General features: G+C 30.4%; 7 protein-coding genes across 7 annotated transcripts; 5 read left to right on the forward strand and 2 right to left on the reverse strand.

Annotated features, from left to right (window-relative positions):
* Positions 1-1050: 1050 nt before the first annotated feature.
* On the forward strand, positions 1051-4329 carry PGO_141200 (M1-family alanyl aminopeptidase; the record flags this gene model as incomplete). The annotated part of the gene is made up of 1 exon (XM_028690114.1): positions 1051-4329. The coding sequence occupies one exon, from the start codon at positions 1051-1053 to the stop codon at positions 4327-4329; it is 3279 nt and encodes a 1092-aa protein (XP_028545915.1).
* A 3402-nt stretch (positions 4330-7731) lies between these two features.
* Positions 7732-9567, forward strand: PGO_141210 (vacuolar ATP synthase catalytic subunit A; the record flags this gene model as incomplete). Its single annotated transcript, XM_028690115.1, has 1 exon — positions 7732-9567. One exon carries the CDS (start codon positions 7732-7734, stop codon positions 9565-9567), a length of 1836 nt encoding a protein of 611 aa, XP_028545916.1.
* Positions 9568-12527: 2960 nt separating this feature from the next.
* Positions 12528-13730, forward strand: PGO_141220 (malonyl CoA-acyl carrier protein transacylase precursor; the record flags this gene model as incomplete). The annotated part of the gene is made up of 1 exon (XM_028690116.1): positions 12528-13730. The coding sequence occupies one exon, from the start codon at positions 12528-12530 to the stop codon at positions 13728-13730; it is 1203 nt and encodes a 400-aa protein (XP_028545917.1).
* Positions 13731-14656: 926 nt separating this feature from the next.
* Positions 14657-18406, reverse strand: PGO_141230 (hypothetical protein, conserved; the record flags this gene model as incomplete). Its single annotated transcript, XM_028690117.1, has 2 exons — positions 14657-17815; positions 18086-18406. 2 exons carry the CDS (start codon positions 18404-18406, stop codon positions 14657-14659), a joined length of 3480 nt encoding a protein of 1159 aa, XP_028545918.1.
* Positions 18407-19799: 1393 nt separating this feature from the next.
* Positions 19800-21116, forward strand: PGO_141240 (hypothetical protein, conserved; the record flags this gene model as incomplete). The annotated part of the gene is made up of 3 exons (XM_028690118.1): positions 19800-20533; positions 20799-20880; positions 21039-21116. 3 exons carry the CDS (start codon positions 19800-19802, stop codon positions 21114-21116), a joined length of 894 nt encoding a protein of 297 aa, XP_028545919.1.
* Positions 21117-21410: 294 nt separating this feature from the next.
* Positions 21411-22199, reverse strand: PGO_141250 (hypothetical protein, conserved; the record flags this gene model as incomplete). Its single annotated transcript, XM_028690119.1, has 1 exon — positions 21411-22199. One exon carries the CDS (start codon positions 22197-22199, stop codon positions 21411-21413), a length of 789 nt encoding a protein of 262 aa, XP_028545920.1.
* Positions 22200-22938: 739 nt separating this feature from the next.
* Positions 22939-26238, forward strand: PGO_141260 (small GTP-binding protein; the record flags this gene model as incomplete). Its single annotated transcript, XM_028690120.1, has 1 exon — positions 22939-26238. One exon carries the CDS (start codon positions 22939-22941, stop codon positions 26236-26238), a length of 3300 nt encoding a protein of 1099 aa, XP_028545921.1.
* Between the last annotated feature and the right edge of the window lie 292 nt (positions 26239-26530).

Below are 26530 nucleotides of genomic sequence, written 5' to 3' on the forward strand. Positions count from 1 at the left end.
TTTTTTCTGAAAAGCGTTAAACAAATTACTGCTAATTCTATTTTACTTTCAAGTATGGGCCTTTTTTCTTTTTTACCAACTTCTACACTACAAATCAAGCTGGAAGAACAAATTCAAATTTTACTCTTTTGGTATTATATATAGAGCTTTGCCTCATTTGCTGTGGCACATATAATTTTATATTAAACATAACTCATCTTTTATTAAGCAAAAAAAAAATAATTAAGCACCCCCATATATTTAAGGTGGTTATCTTTTTTCAGCGGAAGTATAATTTCATTTATAAGAAAAATTTACTCAAAAAAAAAAAAAAAAATATATCCAAAAAAGTGCTTAAAACTATATGCAAAAAGATGAAAAAAAAAAAAATAAATAAATAAATAAAGTAAAATAAAACAATAAAAAAAATACAAAGTTAACGACCGCACTATATATGCATGTTGATACGGCAACACATATAGAGTCGTCACTTCGAATGAGGATTAAGCTAATAACATACGCGTTAGGAACGCGTGATTTTTTCTTGCCCATCTACGTTTACTAATAAATTATATATACATTTATGAATGTAATATACGATATATATATATTTGGATTAACTCTCCTCCCCTCCACTTTTCATGTTTGAATATTTATTTTCTCGTTATCACCGTTACAAAGCGATGATACAATAGTGCTTGTGCTATAGATAAGCGGTAAGAGTTCATATTTCCTCCTACGGGCACCTGGTTGTTTAGCTACGTCACATGTAGGAATTTACGTTACCCCTACTCAATTCATGCATGTTATATATATGTATATAATATATATGCATACATACATATATAACACATGCTCCCTTTGTGCATACGCGAACTATATGCCTTGCAAGGCTCGTGAATAGTTCCCGCGTAACGAACGCCAATTTGAAACACTTTAAAAAAAAAAAAAAAAAAAAAAAAAAAATTTAACTTGTTTAAATTGTTTTGTTTATTTTACTTCATATATATATGATATATATATGAACAAACAAATATATATTTTTTTTTTTTTTTATCCTTATTACGCAAAATGATAACAAAAAAAATGCTCAATCTACATTTTTTATTTATAACGGTTTTAGTAGCCTTAGTAAAACATACACCCATAGATTACAAAAATACGTGCATGATTAGTAAGAGCTGTAGAAAAAATCCATGCGGTATAGTTAATCGCGCGTTAAGTGGAATTAATGCAAACAAAACAAGTACAAAGGCAAAGGCACTGATTACCTTATCATCCTTGATATATGATTTGCAGTTATCGAAATTTGTCAATCTAGATATATTTCGAAAGGACCAATCATCAGGTATTAGGAACTACAGTATTAGGAGATCACCATTTCCATCGTACATAATACAAAAAAGGTTAATGAGTGAGAAGGGTGATAACAACAGTACAAACAACATGAGTATACCAAATCAGGATAATAACATATCAGGAGGAGGGGATTCATCAGAAGGAAACAATAATGGTGTTAATTCCGCCCACCCACAGGATAAGAGCAAAAATGCATTGGGTGAAATCGAAAAAATGTCAGGTGTCACAGGTGCCACTAACGATGGAGCGAACACTGCAGTGAGTTCAGTTACAGGAGACGATAATGAGAACCATGGAAAAAATGAACCCATAATACACTACAGAAAAGATTACAAACCAAGTGGATTCGTCATTGATAATGTGACGTTGAATATAAATATTTACGACAAAGAAACATCTGTAAGATCCATTTTGGACATGAAACTGAGTGAACATTATAATGGAGAAGATCTCATATTTGATGGTGTTAGTTTAGAAATTAAAGAGATATCTATTGACAACAATAAATTAAAGGAAGGAGAACATTACACATATGATAACGAATTTTTAACCATATATTCAAAGTTCATTCCAAAGGGAAAATTCACATTCAGTTCTGAAGTTATTATACACCCAGAAACAAATTATGCATTAACAGGTTTGTATAAAACAAAGAATATCATAGTGTCCCAATGCGAAGCTACAGGATTTCGAAGAATTACTTTCTTTATTGATAGACCAGATATGATGGCTAAATATGATGTAACAGTTACAGCAGATAAAGAAAAATATCCAGTACTTCTAAGCAATGGTGATAAATTAAATGAATTTCAAATACCTGGAGGAAGACATGGAGCTCGATTTAATGACCCGCATTTGAAACCATGTTATTTATTCGCTGTGGTTGCTGGAGATTTGAAACATTTGAGTGATAGTTATGTTACCAAATTTTCAAAAAAGAAAGTAGAATTATATGTATTCAGTGAAGAGAAATATGTATCTAAATTAAAATGGGCTTTAGAATGTTTAAAAAAAGCTATGAAATTTGACGAAGATTATTTTGGCTTAGAATACGACTTGTCAAGATTAAACCTTGTAGCTGTTTCAGACTTCAACGTTGGTGCAATGGAAAATAAAGGATTAAATATTTTTAATGCGAACTCTTTATTAGCATCTAAGAAAAAATCCATTGATTTCTCATTCGAAAGAATATTAACTGTTGTTGGACATGAATATTTTCATAACTACACTGGTAATAGAGTTACCTTAAGGGATTGGTTTCAGTTAACTCTTAAGGAAGGTTTGACCGTACATAGAGAAAATTTATTTTCTGAACAAACAACCAAAACAGCTACATTCCGTTTAGATCATGTTGATGTATTAAGAAGTGTCCAATTTTTGGAAGATTCTTCTCCCTTAGCTCACCCGATTAGACCAGAATCATATGTTAGTATGGACAATTTCTACACCACGACTGTATATGATAAAGGTAGTGAAGTAATGAGAATGTATCAAACTATATTAGGAGATGAATATTACAAGAAAGGAATGGACATATACCTTAAAAAGAATGATGGTAGCACAGCAACATGTGAAGATTTTAACGATGCTATGAATGAAGCATATAAATTAAAAAAAGGTGACAACACAGCAAATTTAGATCAATATTTATTATGGTTCTCACAAAGTGGTACTCCTCATGTGACAGCTGAATATTCATATGATGCAAGTAAAAAAGAATTCGTAATTGATGTAACGCAGGTTACATATCCAGATCCAAATCAAACAGAAAAGAAGGCTTTATTTATTCCTATCAAGGTTGGTTTTATTAATCCGCACAATGGAAAAGAGGTTATTCCAGAAACTACTCTAGAATTTAAGAAAGATAAAGACAGGTTCATTTTTAAAAATGTAAATGAGAAACCTATACCATCTTTATTCAGAGGATTTAGTGCACCTGTTTATATTAAAGATAACTTAACTGATACTGAAAGAATATTACTTCTAAAATATGACACAGATGCATTTGTACGATATAATGTTTGTGTAGATCTATACATGAAACAAATTTTAAAAAATTACCAAGAGTTGCTACAAGCCAAATCGGAAAATAAACAAGATTCTGTTGAGAAACCAACATTAACACCCGTAAATGAAGATTTCATTAATGCCATCAGATATCTAATGGAAGATCCTCATGCAGATGCAGGTTTCAAATCATATATTATAACTCTACCACGTGATAGATTCATCATAAATCATATTACCAATGTAGATACAGATGTATTAGCTGATACGAAAGATTTTATATACAAACAGTTGGGTGATAAATTGAATGATCTTTACTTCAAAATCTTTAAAAACATCCAAGCCAAAGCTGACGACATGACACATTTTGAAGATGAATCTTATGTCGATTTTGAACAATTAAATTTAAGAAAATTAAGAAATACCTTATTAACCCTATTAAGCAAAGCTAAATATCCCCATATGTTGGATCACATTTTGGAACACTCAAAATCACCATATCCATCCAATTGGCTAGCCAGCTTAGCTGTATCAGCATATTATGATAAATATTTCGACCTCTATAAAGATACCTACAATAAGTCCAAAGATGATGAATTATTACTACAGGAATGGTTGAAGACTGTATCCAGATCAGATAGAAAAGACATATATGATATCATCAAAAAACTAGAAACAGAAGTATTAAAGGATAGTAAAAATCCCAATGAAATTAGAGCTGTTTATCTTCCATTCACTTACAATTTAAGATATTTCAATGACATTTCTGGAAAGGGATACAAAATGATGGCAGATATTATTATGAAAGTTGATAAATTCAATCCCATGGTTGCCACACAGTTATGTGATCCCTTTAAATTATGGAATAAACTTGACCAAAAACGACAAGACATGATGATGAACGAAATGAACAGGATGCTTTCCATGGAAAACATATCCAATAATCTGAAGGAATACTTATTAAGACTCACAAATAAGTTATAAATCCCCTTACCCAGCTGGCACGCACATTCGACGTATATGTATGTACATATATACATGTACTTACAATGTGTAATTCATGTAATGTGAGAGTTTAAAAAAAAAAGGAGAAATCCATTTTTCCTGCTTGTAGAAGAAACAAAGGCGCTTATAAAAATATAACGCATACGTTATGCAAAACTTTGCATATACACACATACCTGCATACATATTTACTTTTTCGCCATGAAAACTCCATATACACATAACCCGAGAGGGTAAATATAAGAGACCAATTGTGATAGAAATGAAATTATTTACATTTAAGAACTAAAAAATTTTACTTTTTAAAAAAAAAAAAAATGTAACACACACACCGTTAAATGCATAGAGATTACAGGGACTCATTTTCAGCATGCATACACGTCAGTACATAGGTGCCCAACCGAATAACTGTGGTAGGTAGTAACATCTGTGTGATGTTATAATGGTTGTCATAATGAGTATATCCGCATCACTATACGAGGTATAAAAGTCTTTTGTAAAGGAATTATATATTTCTCCTCTCTTTCGTGCCTTTATTATCATCTTGAAATGGGAAATGTTTCATACATATATTGTTACGTTTATTTCATTACACATTGGTAAATTCTATGGGGAATGGATGAGAAAAAAAAAAAAAAAAAAAAAACTTAAACTCTCAAGCGATGTTTTTTTTATTTCAACTTTGGAATGTGCTTAACAAATTGTGAGTTAGATTCGCTCCAAACTATCTCCAGGTCTATCCCATTTAGGGTTTTATAGGAATCTACTGTCATCACACGCAGAACAACATTAAAAAAAAATTATACACATGTATGCTTACAGATGCACTTTTCCCGCATAAAGATTCATTTATCTTTTTCATACATTTCAATTTGAGTAAAGAAAAACCATTGACATTTTATACGATCATACATTTCCAATACACATGTTTTCAAGACCATTATTCCTTTTAATACTCTATACATAAATATGAGGAGCGAACTTATTCACCAAGCGATGTTAATAGCATATTCTCGTTATAAAAAAAAGGGGTGATATGGGGTTGTAATTTTTTTTTTTTTTTTTTTTTTTCTTCTCTTTTCGTGTTATGAAAAAAAAACATAAACAAATAAAAGTAGTAGAATGCTAGGATTTATTGCAAAAAATACACATGCAATGCGCACTGTGTAACAAAATTTCTCTGACATATATCTCCCTTATACTTTTTTTTGAAGCTTTTGCAGTTTGTTTGCGTGTGGGAATATCTACAAAATGTGAATAAGCTCATATGTACACATACATGAATAAGGAAAAACTAACGATAACAATCAGTTTACAAAAAAGTTGCACATTTCTTCAAAATGTGTTCATTCTTGTAACCATACCCATTACACACGTTTGCAAAAAAAAAAAAAAAAAAAAAAAAGAAAAAAAAGAGTAAATAAGTAAATAAACGCATAAGTATATTTACATATATTTATATATATTACTGCTATTATTCCTTGTGAACCTCTATATAACTGACGTAAATCCATTCACACAAACAGGCCTTCATTCCTTTGAATATTTTTCCAGTTTTCACTGTATTCTATATCATTGGCTTATACAAACACAAATGAGTGTCGTATGTTTATGCATATATGCTCCAGGTATAGAATACAAAAAAAAAAAAAAAAAGAAGGAATAAATTAATTCCCCTTCGTCAGAAAAAGCCCCTCATTTTTGTGTTAAAAAAACGAAAAATATGTGTGCTTCTTTCTGTGTGTACAAAAACAAGTCCTCTTCTTTTATTGGATACATCCTACCTAATTATATACTTATTCGTTGACACATCACAACGATTATGGAGGGAAAAGCCAAAGGGAAAAATAAATGCAAGCTTGTATTTACCTAGTAATACCTTTGCAAATTAACATATGTGACACTTCACCAGCTTGTAAAATTATCCCATACTCAATGAACATAACATAACAGTGCATGTTTTGATAAATAAGAAACATAGGAAAAGGAATATCACACCCTTCAAGATGGTGTGAAATTTGAAAGGCATTTTTATGCCGTTTTATTTATGGATTTAATTCACATATGGGTAGAATAAGTTAAGGTAAAGAATGTGTACATCCCTATATCTGCTTGTAGTGATTCATTAAGTCATGTGCATATATAATAATATCCCACGCACACTTATATATTGTTGGTGATACATGATATATTTACCCAAATGTGTGGGATGCCCAAAAAAAAAAAAAAAAATGCTATTTCTTCTGGTAAGGAAAAACACACACTGCATAAAAAAATATAAATAAATAAAAATGGGCATCACACATATGTAACATTTTACGAAAACATACATTTAATATATTATTATGGAATAAAACTGAAAATACGTTTTCGCACGGTATACTCAACTTCTTATAATTACCACCACCTTAAGGGAAAAAAAAAAAAAAAAAAAAAAAAAAAAAAAAAAAAAAAAAACTGTTTTTAAGTGCTCTGCCTGAAGAATGAGGTCCTATCTTTTTAAAAAAAACATAAAACAATATCATGACAAAAATAAAATAATCCCATGAGCGCGTGCGGACATAAATGTTCCAGTATTTCTACTGACCCAACGCAATGGTATGCGAATTAACGAACTTGTGAAAAACACACGATATTTACATAAATTGACAGATCTGCATCAGAATAGAGGCCATTAGGTATATATATGTTTTTCGACTACCACAAAATTATTAATTCCGAAAAAGAATAAAGTAAATGAAAGCAAAATGTAGTAATACATAGCAAATAAGGTAATACATAGCAAATAAGGTAATAAATAGCAAATACGGTAATACATAGCAAAATAAGGTAATACATAGCAAAATGTGGTATTACATAGCAAAATGTGGTAATACATAACAAAATGTGGTAAAACTTAGCAAAATATAGTAAAATAAAGCAAATTAAATGAAGTTAAATTAAAATATAATTCACACAATTAAGGGCACATTTACTCAATTTTACCATTGCGCTTCGAGGGAATTCAGTTATGCTTTGACTTACCAATCGTTTGTTGCCATTATTATTTTGTCAGTTTATTCTCCTTCACACACGTAGCATTTGTAAATTATGTAAACAATAATGTGAACGTGTATGAAAGCTTGAATAAGTAGAAATTTTTTTTTTTTTTTTTCACTCGTTTTAATATATACCCACGCTAACGATTTTTTTTTTTTTTTTTTTTTTTACACACCCTGAAGTGGTCCTTTTTGTTTTTCACTTTACATTCTGTTCTTAAGCTGCTTCTGTTATACCTATAGAATACAATTTATCCAAACGCACGATATATCATCTGTGCCAAAACACCCGTTTACTCGGGCATCATACCTACCCTGAAACACATTCATCCATTATTCCAAAATGACGAAGCCATCCTCAGAAAATGAAGAACCCGGGATTGTATACAAAGTGGCAGGTTCACTGGTTATTGCTGAAAATATGAGCGGTACGAGAATGTATGAGCTAGCCAAAGTCGGATGGAATAAATTGGTTGGAGAAATTATACGATTAGAGGGCAATTATGCATATATACAAGTTTACGAAGACACATCTGGACTATCAGTTGGAGACCCTGTAACAAAAACAGGAAATGCCTTATCAGTAGAATTAGGACCAGGAATATTAGATAATATATATGATGGAATCCAAAGACCTTTAGAAAGAATTGCAAATGTATGTGGTGATGTTTATATTTTTAAGGGAATAGATATGACATCCCTAGATCATGATAAAACATGGCAATTTTATGCAGATAAAAAAGTGAAAATAAATGATATAATAACAGGTGGAGATATATTTGGATATGTAGATGAAAATAAATTGTTTAAAGAACATAAAATTATGGCAGCGCCAAATGCAAAAGGCCGAGTTACATATATTGCACCAGATGGATCATACACATTGAAGGATAAAATATTTGAATTAGAATACCAGGGAAAGAAATATACGTATGGATTGTCACATCTGTGGCCAGTTAGAGACCCAAGACCAGTTTTAGAAAAAGTAACGGGTGACACATTGTTATTAACAGGACAGAGAGTCTTAGATTCTTTATTCCCGACCGTGTTAGGAGGTACTTGTGCCATTCCTGGTGCATTTGGATGTGGAAAAACATGTGTATCTCAGGCTTTATCAAAATATTCAAATAGTGAAGTAATTATTTATGTAGGGTGTGGAGAGAGAGGAAATGAAATGGCTGAAATTTTATCAGATTTTCCAGAATTAACAACAAAGGTGGATAATGAAGATGTTGGTATTATGCAAAGAACATGCCTAGTGGCAAATACATCCAACATGCCTGTTGCAGCAAGGGAAGCAAGTATATATACAGGTATAACACTGTGTGAATATTTTCGTGATATGGGATATAATGCTACTATGATGGCTGATAGTACTAGTAGATGGGCTGAAGCTTTAAGAGAAATTTCTGGACGTTTAGCAGAAATGCCAGCTGATAGTGGATATCCTGCTTACTTAGGTGCTAGATTAGCTTCTTTTTATGAACGTGCAGGTAAAGTGAAATGCATTGGATCTCCATCTCGTACGGGTTCTATCACTATTGTAGGTGCTGTTTCTCCACCAGGAGGAGACTTCTCTGATCCAGTAACAACAGCAACCATGTCTATCGTACAAGCATTTTGGGGATTAGATAAAAAATTAGCCCAGAGAAAACATTTTCCATCAGTTAATTGGTCAACTTCTTTTTCTAAATATGTAAGGCAATTAGAACAATATTTTGATAATTTTGATCAAGATTTCTTATCATTGAGACAAAAAATAAGTGATATATTACAACAAGAAAGTGATTTAAATGACATAGTTCAGCTGGTTGGAAAAGATTCCCTATCAGAAGATCAAAAAGTAGTAATGGAAGTTGCCAAAATTATAAGAGAAGATTTTCTTCAACAAAATGCATTTAGTGATTATGACTATATGTGCCCTTTACAAAAAACAGTTGGTATGATGAAAATCATATGCCATTTTTATGCTCAGTGCTTGAGGACATTACAAGAATATGACTCACGAGAGAGGAAAATTGGCTGGGGCTCTATTTATAATACCTTAAGGCCAACCATAAATAAGATTACACATATGAAATTTGAATCCCCAAAAAACTCAGATGAATATTTTAAGAAGTATTTCAAGGCCTTGGAGGAAGAAATAACGGTTGGCCTTCGAAATCTGGTTGAGAAGTGAGATCTCTAAGAAGCCACAAAAACCTGGTTACCACACAACTCAAACTCACACAATACGTTGCCCATTGTTTGATTTGAGGGGGTTCGTTTATTCATACGTGCATGTGTGTTTATGCGTGTGTTTTTTTGTGCGTGTGTTTTTTTGTGCGTGTGTGTGTTTGCGCTTGTGTGTCTATATATATATGGCCTTCCCTTAAAGGACGTAGAATTAAATGATAAATTAAGTGCACGTTGCATATGCTCCCAACTTGTCTAGTGTACAGTTAGCAAACCCCCGTTTCACTTTTTTCCTTTTTAAACCCTCTCCACTATATATGGTTTACATTTTTAGCCACTCCAAATACGTTAGAATAAAATAAGAAAAATGATAAGAGCATATGAGCTCCATTTTAGCGCATTAATTTCCCAGCTATTACAATGTTCTGGCATTACAAATATAAAAATGTATCCCCAACCAGACAACACATGTACATTCTGATTTTTTAATAAACATATTCGCGACATTGTTGTGAGATTTTATTTTCCATAATTTTTTTTTTTTTAAAACAATAGGTCTTCAATTTTTTATTTTTTTCCATTTTTCCTCTTTTTTTCTTCCTCAATTTTTTTTTTTTTTTTTCTTTTTTTTTTTTCATTGCAATAGTATTACTGAACATGCATATTTCTTTATATTTAACACAAACATATTACCCAATTCGTATGTATAATGTACACGTGTTACGTACATATACGAATTTTAAATTTTCCTTGAGTTTTTTTATTTTTTTTTATAATTTTTTTGTTTTCTTCTCCGTATTAGGGGGCAGTATACTAGCATAGATATGTCATAAAATACATGAGCATATATCCCCTTGGGTAATGTAATTACATTTTCAGTCATGTGTAATTAATTATCAATTAATTCTTTTTAAAAGGTAGATTCATAAAGTGGAGGTACTTATCCCATTACAATGGATACATATGAAATGTATTATTGTGATATTCTTAGTGAACTACTATAGAAGCAAATATGGAAGGGGAAGTAAAAATCATAAATACGGAATCAAACAAATTGGCCATATAAGGCATGAACATACTTTCAATATGCACATTTGCGTTCTGTACATTTTTTTTTAAAAAATAAAAACAATTACACTTGCGAAATATTTACTAAGTATAAAATATTTCCCATTTGTGTACTTCACATCATTTGTTCTTTTTTCTCCATAAGACACAACTCATTCAACCAGCGTTATATGCACATACACATACTTAGGAGAACTTTATTATAGACAATATACAGGGATGCCAATAAAATCAAAGTTGAGAGAGTGAGGAGAGGTACACCTGTTAAGAAACACCTAATAAATTGTTAGTAAATTCGTATAATTATAAAAAAAAAAATACATATATTATTTAGAATTATTCTGTTAGTAACGGTAATAAATAAAAAAAAAAAAACACTTAGCAGCTTTATTAAAATAGGAACCTTATATATTTTATTTTTTTTTTTAATAGATATGTTTAAATTAAGATTATACTGCTTGAAAAAAGAAGAAAAACACATAAATGGTGTCATATCACCACACATGATGACACATTCAGTTGAAGTAAGTATTAGGATACATATATCGAAATGTAATATGATTTTCTTATACGAAGTAAAAGACAAAGATGGAACTACAAATTCATTACTTATTAGAGTTAAACATTCCTCTAATTCCTTTTTCATTTAATACATTTTATTTGTTTTTCACTTTGTTTCTACGTTCACATCATTGAAACACGTCCACTTTTTAAGTTGCTAAAAATGGTGAAAAAAAAAAAAAATATTATATATTAAACATGAAGAGGATCTTTTGTGGCCTCATTTCATTTTTACAAAATGTATAACGATAGTTTTTCTTGCCTGACAAAGAGTAGAAAAATTTATTCTTTTATTTCAATATTCAATTATATTATATTATTTTTTTTTTTTTCTTTTTTTTTTACATAAGAATGTATGCATACAAAATTTCTGGTTTCAAAAAAAAAAAAAAAAAAAAAAAAAAGGTTTACTAAGAATGAGAATAATTTATAAATTTGTTAATTCTACATTTAATTTTTTTGCTTATTTATTTTTTTTAGTGATTTTGATACACCGTTACACTGTATAGACTTTTTTATTTTGATACTTTTCTTACATGGTATCTCCTCAGAATGAACAAGAAGAACAAACGTAAAAGTAATATTACAGGAAGAACTGATCAAACATATGCTTGTACGCACATGTAACATAAGTACAGACAGTTATGTTGGTATGTACATTTTGATTAGTGTACACATCCGTGCAAACATAAAGAAGGGGAAGAAGAAAACAAAAAAAAAAAAAAAAAAAAAAAAAAAAAAAAAAAAAAAAAAAAAAAAAAAAAAAAAAAAAAAAAAAAAAAAAAAAAAAACAAAAAAATAAAAAAAAAGAAAAAAAAAAAAAAATAAAAAAAAAAAAAAAAAAAAAAAAAAAAAAAAAAATAAAAAAAAAAAAAATAAAAAAAAAAAAAAAAAAAAAAAAAAAAAAAAAAGGGAAAAAAAAAAAAAAAAAAAAAAAAAAAAAAAAAAAAGAGAGAGAGAGAGAAAATAATAGTAAAACAATAAAAAAAAAAAAGAAAAGAAACTCATGTAATTAACAAAAAGGGAAGAAATAATTCATTAAGGCATGAAAATGCCTACGTACATTTATGTATGCACATAAAAAAGATTTTATAAAATTAACGAGTTGCACCCAAAACAAATCAACGTTACACACTATCAAGTGCAGTCTAGGAAAAATACGAAAATTTTATATTTCACAAAATACGCTTATTTATTTATATTCTTTTTTTTTTTGAACATCAAAATAGTGCATAACTATAAGGATACACATAGGCAGAAATATATGAATTTGCAGGAACAACTGTAAGAATAGTGTTATACATAGTTTCCCCTTTGGCATAAGAACTAAACAAGATGTTTTTGAAAAAACCCTATACACTTCTAACCATAGCTGCAACGGTAACAAGAATCATATTATGGAGTTCAGAAGTAAGTAAAGGCTTCATTTTAAAAGAAAGATCAATCATGGGGATGTTTCATAGTGGTGTAAACAAAAATAATAAAAAGAACAGAAGGAGATTAACCAAAGAACAAAATCAGAACGATGAAATGAATGAGAAAATTATGACATCATCTGAAAATGAAAATTATGTAAAAAAGAAACTAAAAGATTTTGAAAAATATAGAATAGAAACATACAGCTCTAAATATACTTTTTTTTTTCCAGGACAAGGAGAACAGTACATATCCATGGGTTTAGATACGTATAACACTTGTAAAAACTCTAAAGAAATTTATGATCGCGCAAGCAAAGTTTTAGGTTACAATTTAATGGATGTCATAAAAAATGGGCCAATAGAAAAATTAAAAGATTCTCAAATTTCGCAACCATCAATTTACACTGTATCCATTGCTGCGTTTGAAAAATTGAAACAAGAAAATCAAGACATAGTCATGAAATTAAATTTATGTATGGGATACTCATTAGGTGAATATTCTGCTTTAACATGTTCAGAAGCTTTACCTTTTGAAGAAGGAGTATATTTAACAAAAGAAAGGGGAAGAGCAATGCAAAATTGTGCGGAATTGTATGATATGACAACTATCGCAGTTGTTGGATTAACTATAGATAACATTCACAAATTGATAGATGATGTAAATAAAAAAATGAATGATGATATTTTTATTGTTAGTTATATGACACCTAAAAAATTCGGTTTATGTGGAAAACCGGAAAGTATGGAATACCTTAACAAAATAGCAAAAGAAAAATATAAAGCTGTTTTTACAAAGAAGTTACAAATATCCGGGCCATTTCATTCTTCTTACATGTTTCCAGCTAAAAAAGTTTTAGAAAATGTGTTAAAGCAAATAACATTCAAAAAATTAAAAATACCTGTTATATCAAATGTTGATGGTTGTGCTTATGACGACCCCTACATAATTAAACAGTTACTGCTTCTGCAGTTAACTAGCCCAATTCAAATAAATACTTGTTTGGAAAATATTTTAAAACATGGATATAATTTTGGATACGAATTAGGACCGGGAACTATTAACTCGAACCTGTTAAAAGACGTATCAAATAAACAAAAGACTGCAACCCCTTACATATAGCAGAAATGTGACTGATGATCTGGTTCAGTTTTCATCGCGGTGTAAGCTGCACAGTTTGTTTGTACATGTGCATGTGTAATTTTTTTTTTTTTTTCCCCCATATTACTTGCCCATCATGGAACAATTTTTAACCCCCACAATAAATTTTTCGTCCTAATTAACCATTAATACAGGGAACAATTTTATTTTTTAATGATAATAAGTCTACACTAAACTGTTCATAAATTAAAAAAAAAAAAAAAAAAAAAAAAAAAAAAAAAAAAAAAAAAAAAAAAAAAAAAAAAAAAAAAAAGAGTGCGTTTATACTGGCATAGATAATTAATGATACAAAAAAAAAAAATTGTAAACTTTCAAATAAATGATGTAAACACAAATTCTACTTTTTCGTATTTACTAAAACATTCTCATTTAATGAAACAAAATAAATGGGCAGATCGAAAAAAAAAAAAAAAAAAAAAAATGGAAAACCTTTTCAATGTTTACACAATTATAACATATATCATATTACCTCACAAAAAAACAAAGAACAACATGCACACACGAGTGCAATGTGATTGTTTCTGTCTTCACTTAAAAGAAATAACCTTTCACCTTTTTGTAACAAAAATGTCATTGTGATTTTTTAAAAATTGATTGTAATAATACCCTTCATAAAAATTATTCGTTACAATATTTTTCAATTTTTTATTCCCAAATTTGTTAAACAAAAAATTTTTTACACTATTGTTTATACTTGTATAATCAGTTAAATTTACTTGTTTTTTACCAATATATCCTTCCCATACCCACCCAAACATACATATACACCCCAAATCACCTTTTTGTAGAAGTTTAACTAGTGCTATTTGATTATCATTTCTACCTATGCTAATAACTATGTTAATGCTGTTATTATGTAACCCGTTCTGCAATGAATTATTAGAAATTCAATTATTGGTGATATTTTGTTTATGGTTAAGAAACGAATTTGACATGGACATAATAGAACCATGTTTAAAATCCTTTTGCGTTTTGTAGCTCTTTTTCTTTTCATTTAATATGTTTTCAAATTTCACGCTATTGACTATTTTTAATAATGTGTCCCTTTTGTTAGTGATATCTTTTTTTTCTATCGACTTGAGAAAGCTATTATACTTGTTTAAATTCAGTGTAAATTTGTCATTCCTTTTCAAATCATTCAAATTTTCATACGTTCTGTTTTCCTCACTAAAACTTTTATACTTACTTAACACATTACATAAATGCTCATGTACAGTTTGCTTATTTAATCTTGGATCATCTTGTTTTATATTTATATCATGACTTTTTATGTTAGACATTTCTTTTATCATTTCAATATCTTCCCTTTTGACTCCTTTTTCATCTTTTTCATATTCAAACTTTTTGTTAAACAAATTGGAAAATTCTTTAAATAATCCCTTCTCCTTGCACCTCTTCATGAGTCCATCTTCCTCACATCTGTTCATACCATCATTTTTTTTAAAAATGTAATCACCATTTCTACAATTTTGCAAGGAAAAACCTTTTTCCCCGTCTTCAAGGTTTCGTAGTACTGTAGTACAGTTAAATGGTATCTTCATTCCTTTGCTTTCGTTTCTTGTTTGTTGCTTTAAAACATTATCATACAATTCGGATATATCCTTCTTTTCATTGTTTAAATAAGAATCTCTTGAGAATATATGATTCACTAGGACCGATTTGTATTTCGTTCTACCCGTCTTACTTTTCTTTTTTCCTTCTCTGGCTTCTTCCGTTTCTTCTTCTTCTTCTTCGATTTCTCCATTGTTGTTATGTATGCCCCTACCATTCATTTCACACAAATGTGTTAATTTTCCTGAATTGCAAACATGATAATAGCTCTTATTCGCCACTCTTCTATGTTTTTTCCTCTTTCTTAGCCATTTTCTTACATTGTACTGTATAAAAATTACACAATTTAAAAATTTGTCATAGCTCAAGTAATATTTAAACACAACTTCTGTGTTCTTCTGAAGGTTAAAGCATAGAATGGTTGCTTGTTCCTTTTCACTCCTCATGTCACTGATCCTTCTTCCTTTATCAATTCCAGTTCCTTTCTTTATCATTCTTTCCAAGTCTCTTTTTTCATTCCCTGATTTATCATTCTCAGATGTTTTCACATGTCCCTTATTTATTACTAACGAATAATCCATTTTCTTTTTCCTCGAGATTTCTGCTAAAACATCTTCTCCAAATTTCCTACTCTCGGAAAGGTAAGATTTCTTGTTTGTAATTTGGTTCACACTTCTTAATACACTCTCGCTCGGAATTTCACTTTTTCCAATATCACATATTGGACATTCTGTACATGATCTATAATAAGTAGACGTGTCATATGTAGGATTGTATTTCCTCAAATTCTTTTTCCCCGTATTGACCAACTTTGACACATCATTGCTTATGTATATAGCCTGATCATGAATTGATAAGTTTATTATTCTGTTCAAGTAAGAAGTCATTCTCTTCTTTTTTATATTCAAAAGACATTTTTGTGCTTGATTTATGCTACTCATTGCAATTTCAATGCACCTTTGTTTTTGATAATTTTCTTTTATTCGAAATTCTTCATTTATGTCACTAATTATTTTCTCGATTATGTCCGTTTCACTTGAAGAAGTAGTATTGGGACAATTTCCACAAGATTTGTCAAATCTCGCTACTATATTTTTATCATTATAATGGGAATTGTTTCTCCCCTTCTTATGTACACAACTATATTTGTGTCTTTTGATATTTTCTTGAACAGATTCATTTTGTATTGTCTTACCAATTATGTTATTACTCACTCCGTGTTGTAAATCATTTTTGGAGATAAACACATTTTCTTCTTCTGCGGTGCTTTCTGAGGTCCTTTTCGCGGTACCCTTTGATGCACATTTGGAGGTTTTCTTCTTTTTTTTTTTTTCCTTTTCTTCTTCTTCTTCATCTGATGTTACTGCTTCTACTGTTGCCTCGGGATTGTCTGGTAACCCAGGGTATCGTTCCATCTCGGCATCATCAAAAACTAAATATCTACTGGAGCACGCATTTTCCTTCAACTTAACCATTTCATCTTTTATTCTTTTAATCTCTTTTTTTAGCCTTTTTACTTGATTTTTCTTTTTCACATTTTTGTTACTCATCTTTTTGTTACAGATTGTTGCATTTACTACATTAGAATATTCTTCACTTTTGGTACCTACATCAAATGTAATATCCTTTGTATCCATTTTGTTTTCATATGCACAAGATATTTTTTCCGAATTTTTTTTTTTACATTCTTCGCTGTATTCCTCCCCTATGTCCAAAATTTGTTCATTTTCCTTTTTGAAATAATTCTTGATACCATTTTGGTTACCTAAACCTTGGCACCAAATTTTGTCCATCTCTATATGCTGCACAATTGGATATGAATCCGCTTCGTCTATTTTTTGAACTTTAATACTTTCCTTATCATTATGTTGATGCATGATCTGAGTTTTGTCCCCAGTTTGATCGTATAGTAATTCATCATTGTAAGAATTTAGTAGAACATTTTTTTCAATGTATCCAATTACTTCATACAATTTATAATATTTGTGCTTATCATGTAGTCTTATTAATGTTTCATCTTCAAAGTATTCATTTATGATCCATGTAAAAATTGTGTTACTGCTAAAAGGTCCTTGTTCCTTATTGTTATCATCTACGTATACCCAATACAAAACTTTCCTCGAATTTAGTAACTCATTAAAATCGTTAGTTATAGATTTATCCTGTAACAATCTGTTTTGTTCTTTCGTACATTCTCCAAATTTATCATCCACTATTTTTTCATTTGACCTTGTGGAAAATCCATTGGAAGTTAATTTCTCAAAATGGGCATCCTTAACAAAGTTATCTGATTTTATTTCCTTTAATATATTATTATAAACTATTCCATTTTTTAAATACACTTTTATTTTCCCTTTTATGTTATCAGTTTCAAAATCGATACAATTGTTCTTATCATATAACCTTTTATTCTTCATGTTCAGTTGGTTTCGGTGCAGGTACTGAACTTTGTCTTTGCTCAATTCTTTTCTCAGAACATACAGTGTGAGTCCCTCCTGAGTATGTAAAAAATAATAAAACAATAAAACAAATATATAAATTGGGATAATTACTTATTCTTATATGTTAGAATGTGTAGTTGTGTAACTCGTTATGAGCATTTTCGATAGGATACAGATGACTGCGTACATGTAGAAAAAAAAAAAAAAAAAAAAAAAAATCAGGTACAATGACGGTTAGAGGGGGGGGGCAGAGGAAAAGTAGTCCCTCTATTGTTACACCAACAGGTTGAATCCCCTTTTTTCTGTGTCAATATATATACTAACATCATTCTCCAACATGTTAAAAGCTTGAGAAATGTTGACTTCATAACACATCATGCATACTTCGCTTTTTTCCTTCTTAATGCACATGTACCATGGTGTTTCATAAAACAGGCCACTAATGAGTTCATTCTTGAAACCACGCCAAGTATCGCTGAAGGGTCTACTTGAATCACAATTTGAATCATCGTTCCGGGAGCCATTTTCCACTTTAATGTGCAAACAGTAAACTACATTTTCTTCCTCCTTCTCCTTATCAATCATATTTATTTCCTTATCAAGCAGCTCCACCTCAATACTGTGGATGTACAAATTGATGTCCATCTTCGTGTATGGTCATGTATTGCTGTGTGTGCAAATGGGTAGTTGCAGAAATTAATGCATTTGATTTCCTTACGCAAGTGAGCATGTATGAGTCTACGCGGATGTCTGCATATGTGTATATCAGCATGTATACATGTTTGTATATCAGCAAGTATGCACGTATGCATATCAGCACGCATACACGTGTGCATATCAGCACGCATACATATGTGCATATAACTTTTTTACGAGTTGGTCATTTTTTTCCCCTGGGCATATTTGACATGTGCTAATTAGTGTGACATACATTAACCCTCCTTTTCACGTAATACGGGGAATACATAAATTGGGAATAAACAAGAGGAGGGAAATTTTTGTTATGCACTAAAAAAAGTTTAAGAGTTATGCAAAAAAAAAAAAAAAAAAAAAAATATGGCAGTATGTTTGCAACTTTAACAAACAGACAATGTAGTGGATTCCTTTGAGTGAACAGAATAGAATAAGATTTATATCCGAAAAATGGCATGTGCACATATTTCGTCATTCCTTTTTCTTTCACATTTTTTGCATCCCGCACGGGTTAAAAGTGGACAAAAAAATAAATTGAAATAAAGTAATTAATTAAAAGGAGGGGGAAAAAAAAATTAGTTAAAAAATAAAAAAAATATTTCACTAAAAAAAAAAAAAAAAAAAAAAAAAAAAAAATGCCTGGGTATGCTTTACCCATACTGTATGTATGTTCCTGTTAAGCAACGTTTGTTGAAGCACGAAAGGGAGAAAAGAATGTTTGTCATTTAGTTGTTTCCTAGCTTAAAAATCCTCTTTCTCATTCACATTGACTTTTTATTTTATTTTTTTTTGCTGCATTTTCAATTATTACTTCACCATTTTCATGTAACAGTTCCCGTCGTGTGATGGCTGATCAGGGAAGGCTTCATTTCCTTGTGGTCATGGACGTGTGAAACTTTTTCGAGGCTCTAACTTGTATAAGTGAAATGTCCATCCTGCAAAAGTATGGATTAAGCGTGAACAAGCATGGATAAACATGCATAAATGTTATACGTATTTGTGTTCATTTAGTTGTGAACGCGAGTAGGTACCCTTACTAGGAACCATCGTAGCACCCGAATAAGGTAGAAAAAAAAAAAAGAAAAAAAGAGGAAATACTACATATGCAAAATTGTGTTCAGTTATATACTGTTTACAAGTTTACTCAAGCAGTTACCGTGCATCATACATTTAATAGTTCTATTACCTATATGTACATAACTGAGTTATGACTATTAATTTCCTCAACATGTCCACCTCCATTCGCATCCACTCAGTAAATCTACTATATGAAACAAATTTTTATGAGGAAAGTAGAATAACAGCTTCTTTTTTTTTTTTTTTTGTGTACGTCGTCTCCATCTCAATGTCACGGACATTAATTCACATAGGGAAAATTTATGATTCCCATAGTCATGCACACAGGATATATGACATTACAAGTAAGATAAATTTTTTTTATATCCTGAAGAAAGGAATTAGCTACACAGAATATAACAGAAGGAATAGTAATTCGAAGGATTTTTATTTGTACGATTTATACAAATCTGTAGAGAATTGCAAAACTGGAAATAACTTGTACAAATTGAGTTGTAAAATAAAAAACTGTCAAATATACGATTTGTGTATATGGAGATTAATTGAACAGAAGTTTTATGAATTTCATAAGGAACTAAAGCCAAAAGAAATATCATCCATTATTAATCATTTTAAACAAATAAAAATTAATGATAATAAAATATATGAAAATTGTATCGATATAATTCTCCCTACTATTGGAAAATATTCCATACGTGATTTATCTGTTTTATGCTTATCTCTTACATATTTTAGTAAAGTTAATACATTTTTTATGAACACAATAGCAGATTCTATAATTAAAATATATGAAAATGAAAAGACTAATATTCATAACCTAAGTAAAAAAAGCTTGCAACAAAATTTCATTTCTTATGTACATATAATTGGCGCATATAGCAAAGCAGGAATTAAAAATATAGAATTATTTAAAATAGCTTCTGTATATATTTATGAAACCCTTAATTCCGATATATATGTAGCTCCAAATTATATTATCAAGATAGTAAAATCCTATTCGAAGTAAGTTCATCATGTGAGTGTCTAACTCATGTACAGTACACAATAAATGAACTACCCGGTTAAAAAAAAAAAAAAAAAGGAAAGAAAAAAAAAAAATACTAATACAATGGGTTGAACACATGTACATTATCGTGTTCACTGTAATGATGAATATCTCTTTGTTCACTCCACAAATTTTTTTACGCGTGTGCGTAATCATTTTTTGCATATTATATATAATATCTACAAGCACATTTACATACTTCTTATTCCTTCCTCACTTCAGTGTTAAAATAAAGCACAGCAAAATATTCGAACTAATAGCCAAACAAATCCCCACGATCAAAATTACGGATGAAGAATTAAAGGTTAGAATAAGACTGTACATGAAAGTAGCTCCTAAATGAATATATCAGTGGAAATCATTTTTATATTTTTTTTTTCCATACTTTTTTTTCTCCATCATATTTTACTACCACAATTTTACTCTTCCATTACATTTACATACTTCTCTACCCATTTGCAGAGCATAAAGCAGAGCTTGGACCAACTGAATTACTCAAACGAGACCCTCGATAAGTACATCCAATACAGATTATCCTAAATTTATACTAACGTGTGAAGATATATCCCACGCAATGCTCTCACCCGTTTTGTATTTCTATCATTTGTGAATTTAGTTTTTCCTTCTTCTCTAAAAGGATACAAAAAAAAAAAAAAAAAAAAAAAAAAAAAAAAACACAGGCACAAGAATAGTTACACACAGGCAGGAAAACGGGAAGACAAAGAGCCGAGAAAAAAAGGCAAGGGCATTCACAAGAATTTCCACACGAATGCATGTTTTTCGTTTCTCTATTATGATTGCTTCACTCAGCACACATACACACACGTATTGTCTTCACAAACTCTTAACACGCTTCATCAAAAATTGAACCACATCCCCCAAATATGCCGCATTGTGATTATAAGTGTTGAAAAAATTGCTCTCGAGGAAAACCATTTCATTTTTTAAATCAACCCTTTCTTCTCCCAGAATTTCCCTAATTTTTTTTTTTTCTCGTGCTGTGAGTGATAAGTCGCTGATATATGAACTGAAAAAACAAATGTTGTCTTCCTCCTGGTCTACAGTAGAGGATCCATGCCATATCACTGAATATTGAAAAGAGTGAGGAAAACTAAATCTGTCATGATTTAATGTTCTAGGTAGTGTAGATTCATGCTGTAATTTAGTTAAAGGTGTTATAAATGTACTTGGATTTTTTCTTTTATCTTTTATATTTTCCTTATCATGAGTTAGACTTAGCAATTTTCTAATTCGATATTTATTTCGAAATTTAAAATGTCTTTTTGTTTTTTCCTTACCAACACAAACTTTCATAATTTCTTTTTTAATATTTTTACTAATAACACTTGGTGGTTCACATACTGTTGTTCTATCCTCTAGTCTCACAGGTGGAATTTTTAATTTTGTTCTTTTCTGTTCATCATTTAAATTAACCCTCTCTCTTTTTTTTCTATTTTTTTTCCCCCTTAATTGATTAAACATGAAATACATTTGATGTGTATCCAAATTTTTGTACTTTACATCATTCCTAATGCTTAAGTTGTGAAAATGTTTTTTAGTCCATTGGAAGGCCAAGGATATTTGGGGCTTCATCATATCCCATTTTTTCATTACACTTCCCATTAAATTACTTTTTTGTTGTTGTTTATTTGTTAGCTATTTTTTAAATTTTTGGCCAACCCACTTTTATAAACATTTGTTCGTGCGAATTGCACAACTAACATGATTTTTATGTTTTCCTCTTTTTCTGTTCATATGCAGTATTAGTGGACCTTCGGATTGTGGGGGTGGGGTGGGGAAAATAAAATTTCTATGTGCTTTCCCTTCAGAAAAAAAAGAAAAAAAAAAAATTTACCAATTATTCCATTCAGCAAGTATAAAAAATTTACTACTTAAAAATAATTCATACCCAAAGGCCTCGAACACATGCACAAGTATATCAATACCATCATGAGGCTAAATACTTTTATCTCTTGCACATGCTTATTAACACTTATGTGTTCTTTGGCTTTCGGTATTCTGGGAAAATAGTAATTAGGGCACCCATACTGGGAATAGCATAATTATAGAGTTCTAGAAGAAAAAGAAATATGTAATTTTTTTTTTTTTTTTTCACATTCTATTTTTCTTCTTTTCTGTAATTTCCTTTTTTTTTTTTTTTTTTATTCTATTGTAACATTTTTACACCATTACTCCTTTTGGTAACCACATTTGTATGAGTTTGCTTTTTTCACATTATTTCATTCCATTTCATCCGAATCTTAGTCTATGCACAAAAACTTAAATACACAACTGAGACAAATAGCTACACATTCACAATGGACTATTGGAAGATATAAAAAAAAAAAAAAAAAGCATAAGAATGATTATATTATGCACCAAGTTGCTATATAAAGGGAAATATATCCCCGTTGGTAGAAGGGTATTCAGAGAAAAGTTAATAACTGGGAGAAAACAAAAATCACCCATCATTTTGTTACCTCCGTATATATCAATACATGAGCTTCGATTGATGTTGAATATAAACTATGAGACCTGTTTCAAAGCTGCAAATGTGTACAAGAGTGGAAATAAATATAGATGGAAGGACTCAGAGGATAGGACTTTCGAAACGGTAAACAAAAGGAACGTAATTATCCCCTATAGTACTGCTGCATATGTTAGTAAAATTTTTAAATTTAAGCCTAGACTTATTCAGGTGGAATTATTATGTGAGGAAGAAAAAAAAAACATTCAGACTCTTAAGGATGTATACCGAAAGGTCTATTTAGCGGAGGAGTACTATGTAAATACTTTGAAGCTGAGACAAGATTCATCCTTGGGAACATCATCAGGTCTGACATTGAATACAGATGAACCGTGCAGTATAAGAAGTTGTAATAAATTCAGAGACAAACAAAATACACAATGTAATTTCGATATGCCGATATTACCTCCAAACGAGGAAAGCAACTCACATGATGAAAAAAAAAAAAATTATTATACCGTCGTGTCTGTAATAGGACATATAAATCATGGGAAAACTACATTACTCGACAAAATCACAAACAATAATTTAGCAATACGTGAAGCTGGTTGTATTACACAAAATATAAAACCTATACATTTCGAACATGGGCCATTCAAGTTTACTTTTCTTGACACCCCTGGGCATAAAGTTTTTCAGATTTTCAGAGGAAGAGCAGCTTTTCTCTCAGATGTACTAATCATATTAATTTCATTAGAAGTAGGAGCAGAAATACAAACAGAAGAAGCAATTAAATATGCTGACAAATTTAGCATACCAGTTATTTTTGTTTTAAACAAAGCAGATATATACAGAGAGAATGAATCCATTGTGAAAGCGGAATTAAAAAATCAGTGCACTAAAATGTTTGACGATGGAAATTTAAACCATAATTTTTCAAGAGAAATTGATAACTCTATAGTCATATCATCACTAACTGGTTACAATTTGGACAAGTTAATCAACAGAATATTTTTCATATCTCATTATATTAATTTGCCTTATCACAATTCGAACAGCTTTTACAACAGCTATGAGACTCCAAGGGACAGCAGCACTCGTAATACTGGCCGTGTAAGCTATCTTATTGAAGACAAAGTTAATGATAAAACCACATGTGGTTATTATTTCAGAGATGGGAACAATTTTCGTGAGAATCATGAAAGAGGAGAAGATATACTTGATGGAGGACATCAAAGCATGTATGGGGTAGACAAAACCAAAGAAAAAAGAAAATTCGATTTGAACTTGCTACAAAAGTATATTAGAAAATCTGATTGCCTACTAGCTTTAGATAAGAGCCCAATTGGCATGGGTATGGTGGTAGATGTAAGTAAAGATTCAAGTAAGGGAACAATACTTCATATCATTGTACGAAATGGTTTCTTCATTGAAGGAAGTTATTTTATATGCGGTTCAGCATATGGGAAAATTCAGAAAATGTATAAATTTAATAGTAACTTCAAAGATTGCTGCAGTTATGCTACAATCGGGATGGCTGTTCTAATCAGTGGAATAAAAAAATATGGAAATGCTACAACGGATGATTTAATTTTTACCCTACCACAGAATAATGCATTTAGATTATGTCAGTACAGACTTATGGTAGAAAAATTATCCACATTACAGGTTAGTGGTAAAGAAATTAAAGTTTCCTGGGAGAATGATATGAAAAAAAATGAATTTCATGGAGAAGATATATATGAACATAGACTAGCTATGTCTGAAAAAAGAAAAGCTATCGAAGAATTTGGTGTAGAAAAAGACAAAATATTTGAAGACGTATCTCTACAGGAATTTCATAAGAGTAACACCCAACGACGGAAAGACGAAACAAATGAATCCATAATAATCCAACTAGAAGAAGAAAACAAAAACGAAGACATAATAAGTAATAAAAAAAAAAAAATACAAACTATCCTTTCGCAATGTAACTCAAATGAAAGCATTTTAGTACCAGAAGAAAATACTTTTTCTTTTTTTGAAAATCAAAAAGAGGGAGAGCACATCTCTGTATTTTCTAATATCTACCAGGGGAATAATAACGAATCCCATTGTAGTAATGCACAAAAAAATAATGAACTAAACAACTCAAGCAATTCACTAAATCCTATTCTATTAGCACATGGAAAATGTGACTTACGAAATGATATCATTGGCGAAACTGATAATAATTTTCTTAGAAAACCTGGGCACACACAATTCGATGCAACCTCTGATTATACCACCGTTCAAAAATGTACGGCAACAGAAAATAATTTTGCAGAACGATTAGAACATAAGGTGCTTAAAGAGAAAGAAAAGACACACTCCAATTTTTCTCTTCATTCAATTGGTAGAAGAAGTAGAATTAGACAGTCTTCAGATTCCGGTGCACCGAATGACACGTTAGCGAATGAGGAAAACTCGCAAAAATGGAAATCATCGAAGGACCCGCAAGGGGAAGAGCACGAAGAAAAGAAAAAATTAAACACCCCATGGTACTACGAAGAAAGCGAAGAAACATGGGCAAAAAAGGTCCTCCAAAGAAATGACGAACTCATGGAAACTTGGAGAAACAAAACAAGGCAAAGGGAAATCGAAAAAGAGAGACAAGTTTTTTACGAAAAACAAATGATTCTAAAAAATGAAATTTTAAAAAGAAACCTGTTGGGGGAAGAAAAATTAACGCAAGAAGAGATTAATGCATATCTTTTTGATGAAAAAGAAAACCATATAAACAGCTCCGAATCACCAGATACGCAGGAGCAAATGGAATTGCCAAAAAAAAACTGCCCAGTGATACCTATCATAATAAGAACAAACTATGTTGGAATGTTTGACATATTTTTGGATGAATTTGAAAAACTGCAAAAAATATATAATGTTAAAATATCAGTGGTTCATGGTGGTATAGGACCTATAACCCCTAACGATGTAGTGCATGCAGAAGTAGAAAGTAATTATGGATATTGCTGTATTTACGCTTTTCAGGTTAAAGTATTGCCTGACTCGGTAAAACAATCAGTACTCTCGAACATTGTAATAAAACAGTTTGATGTTTTCACCGACCTAATAAATGACGTTGTAAACAGAATTAAAAATATAAAAGCATTAATTGTCCACAATACGTATGTAAGGAGTCTGAAAAATGAAAGAACACAGGAGGGACTATAAAAGGCTGATAATAAAATACATACGATGTTCGTCTTGAAAAATAATTAATTATCATATAGATCAATAGAAAAAAATTAAAAAATGAGGTGTATGAAAAGTATTTAAAACACTATTTTGTTTTGAATACCATGATAGCACACACTCTCGACTTGGCACATTATGTAGCCAATGTGTTGCTAGATGTAAAAACCTGCTATGATTACAAACATTATAATGTTTTTGCTTTTGCTCACCAAAGTTCACCAAAAAGAAGTGTACACACATTTCTGAGGAAATTCACTTAGAGCATTTT

Source organism: Plasmodium gonderi, assembly GCF_002157705.1.
Source record: "Plasmodium gonderi DNA, contig: Chr14, whole genome shotgun sequence".
In the NCBI taxonomy this organism is placed as follows: Eukaryota; Apicomplexa; class Aconoidasida; order Haemosporida; family Plasmodiidae; genus Plasmodium; species Plasmodium gonderi.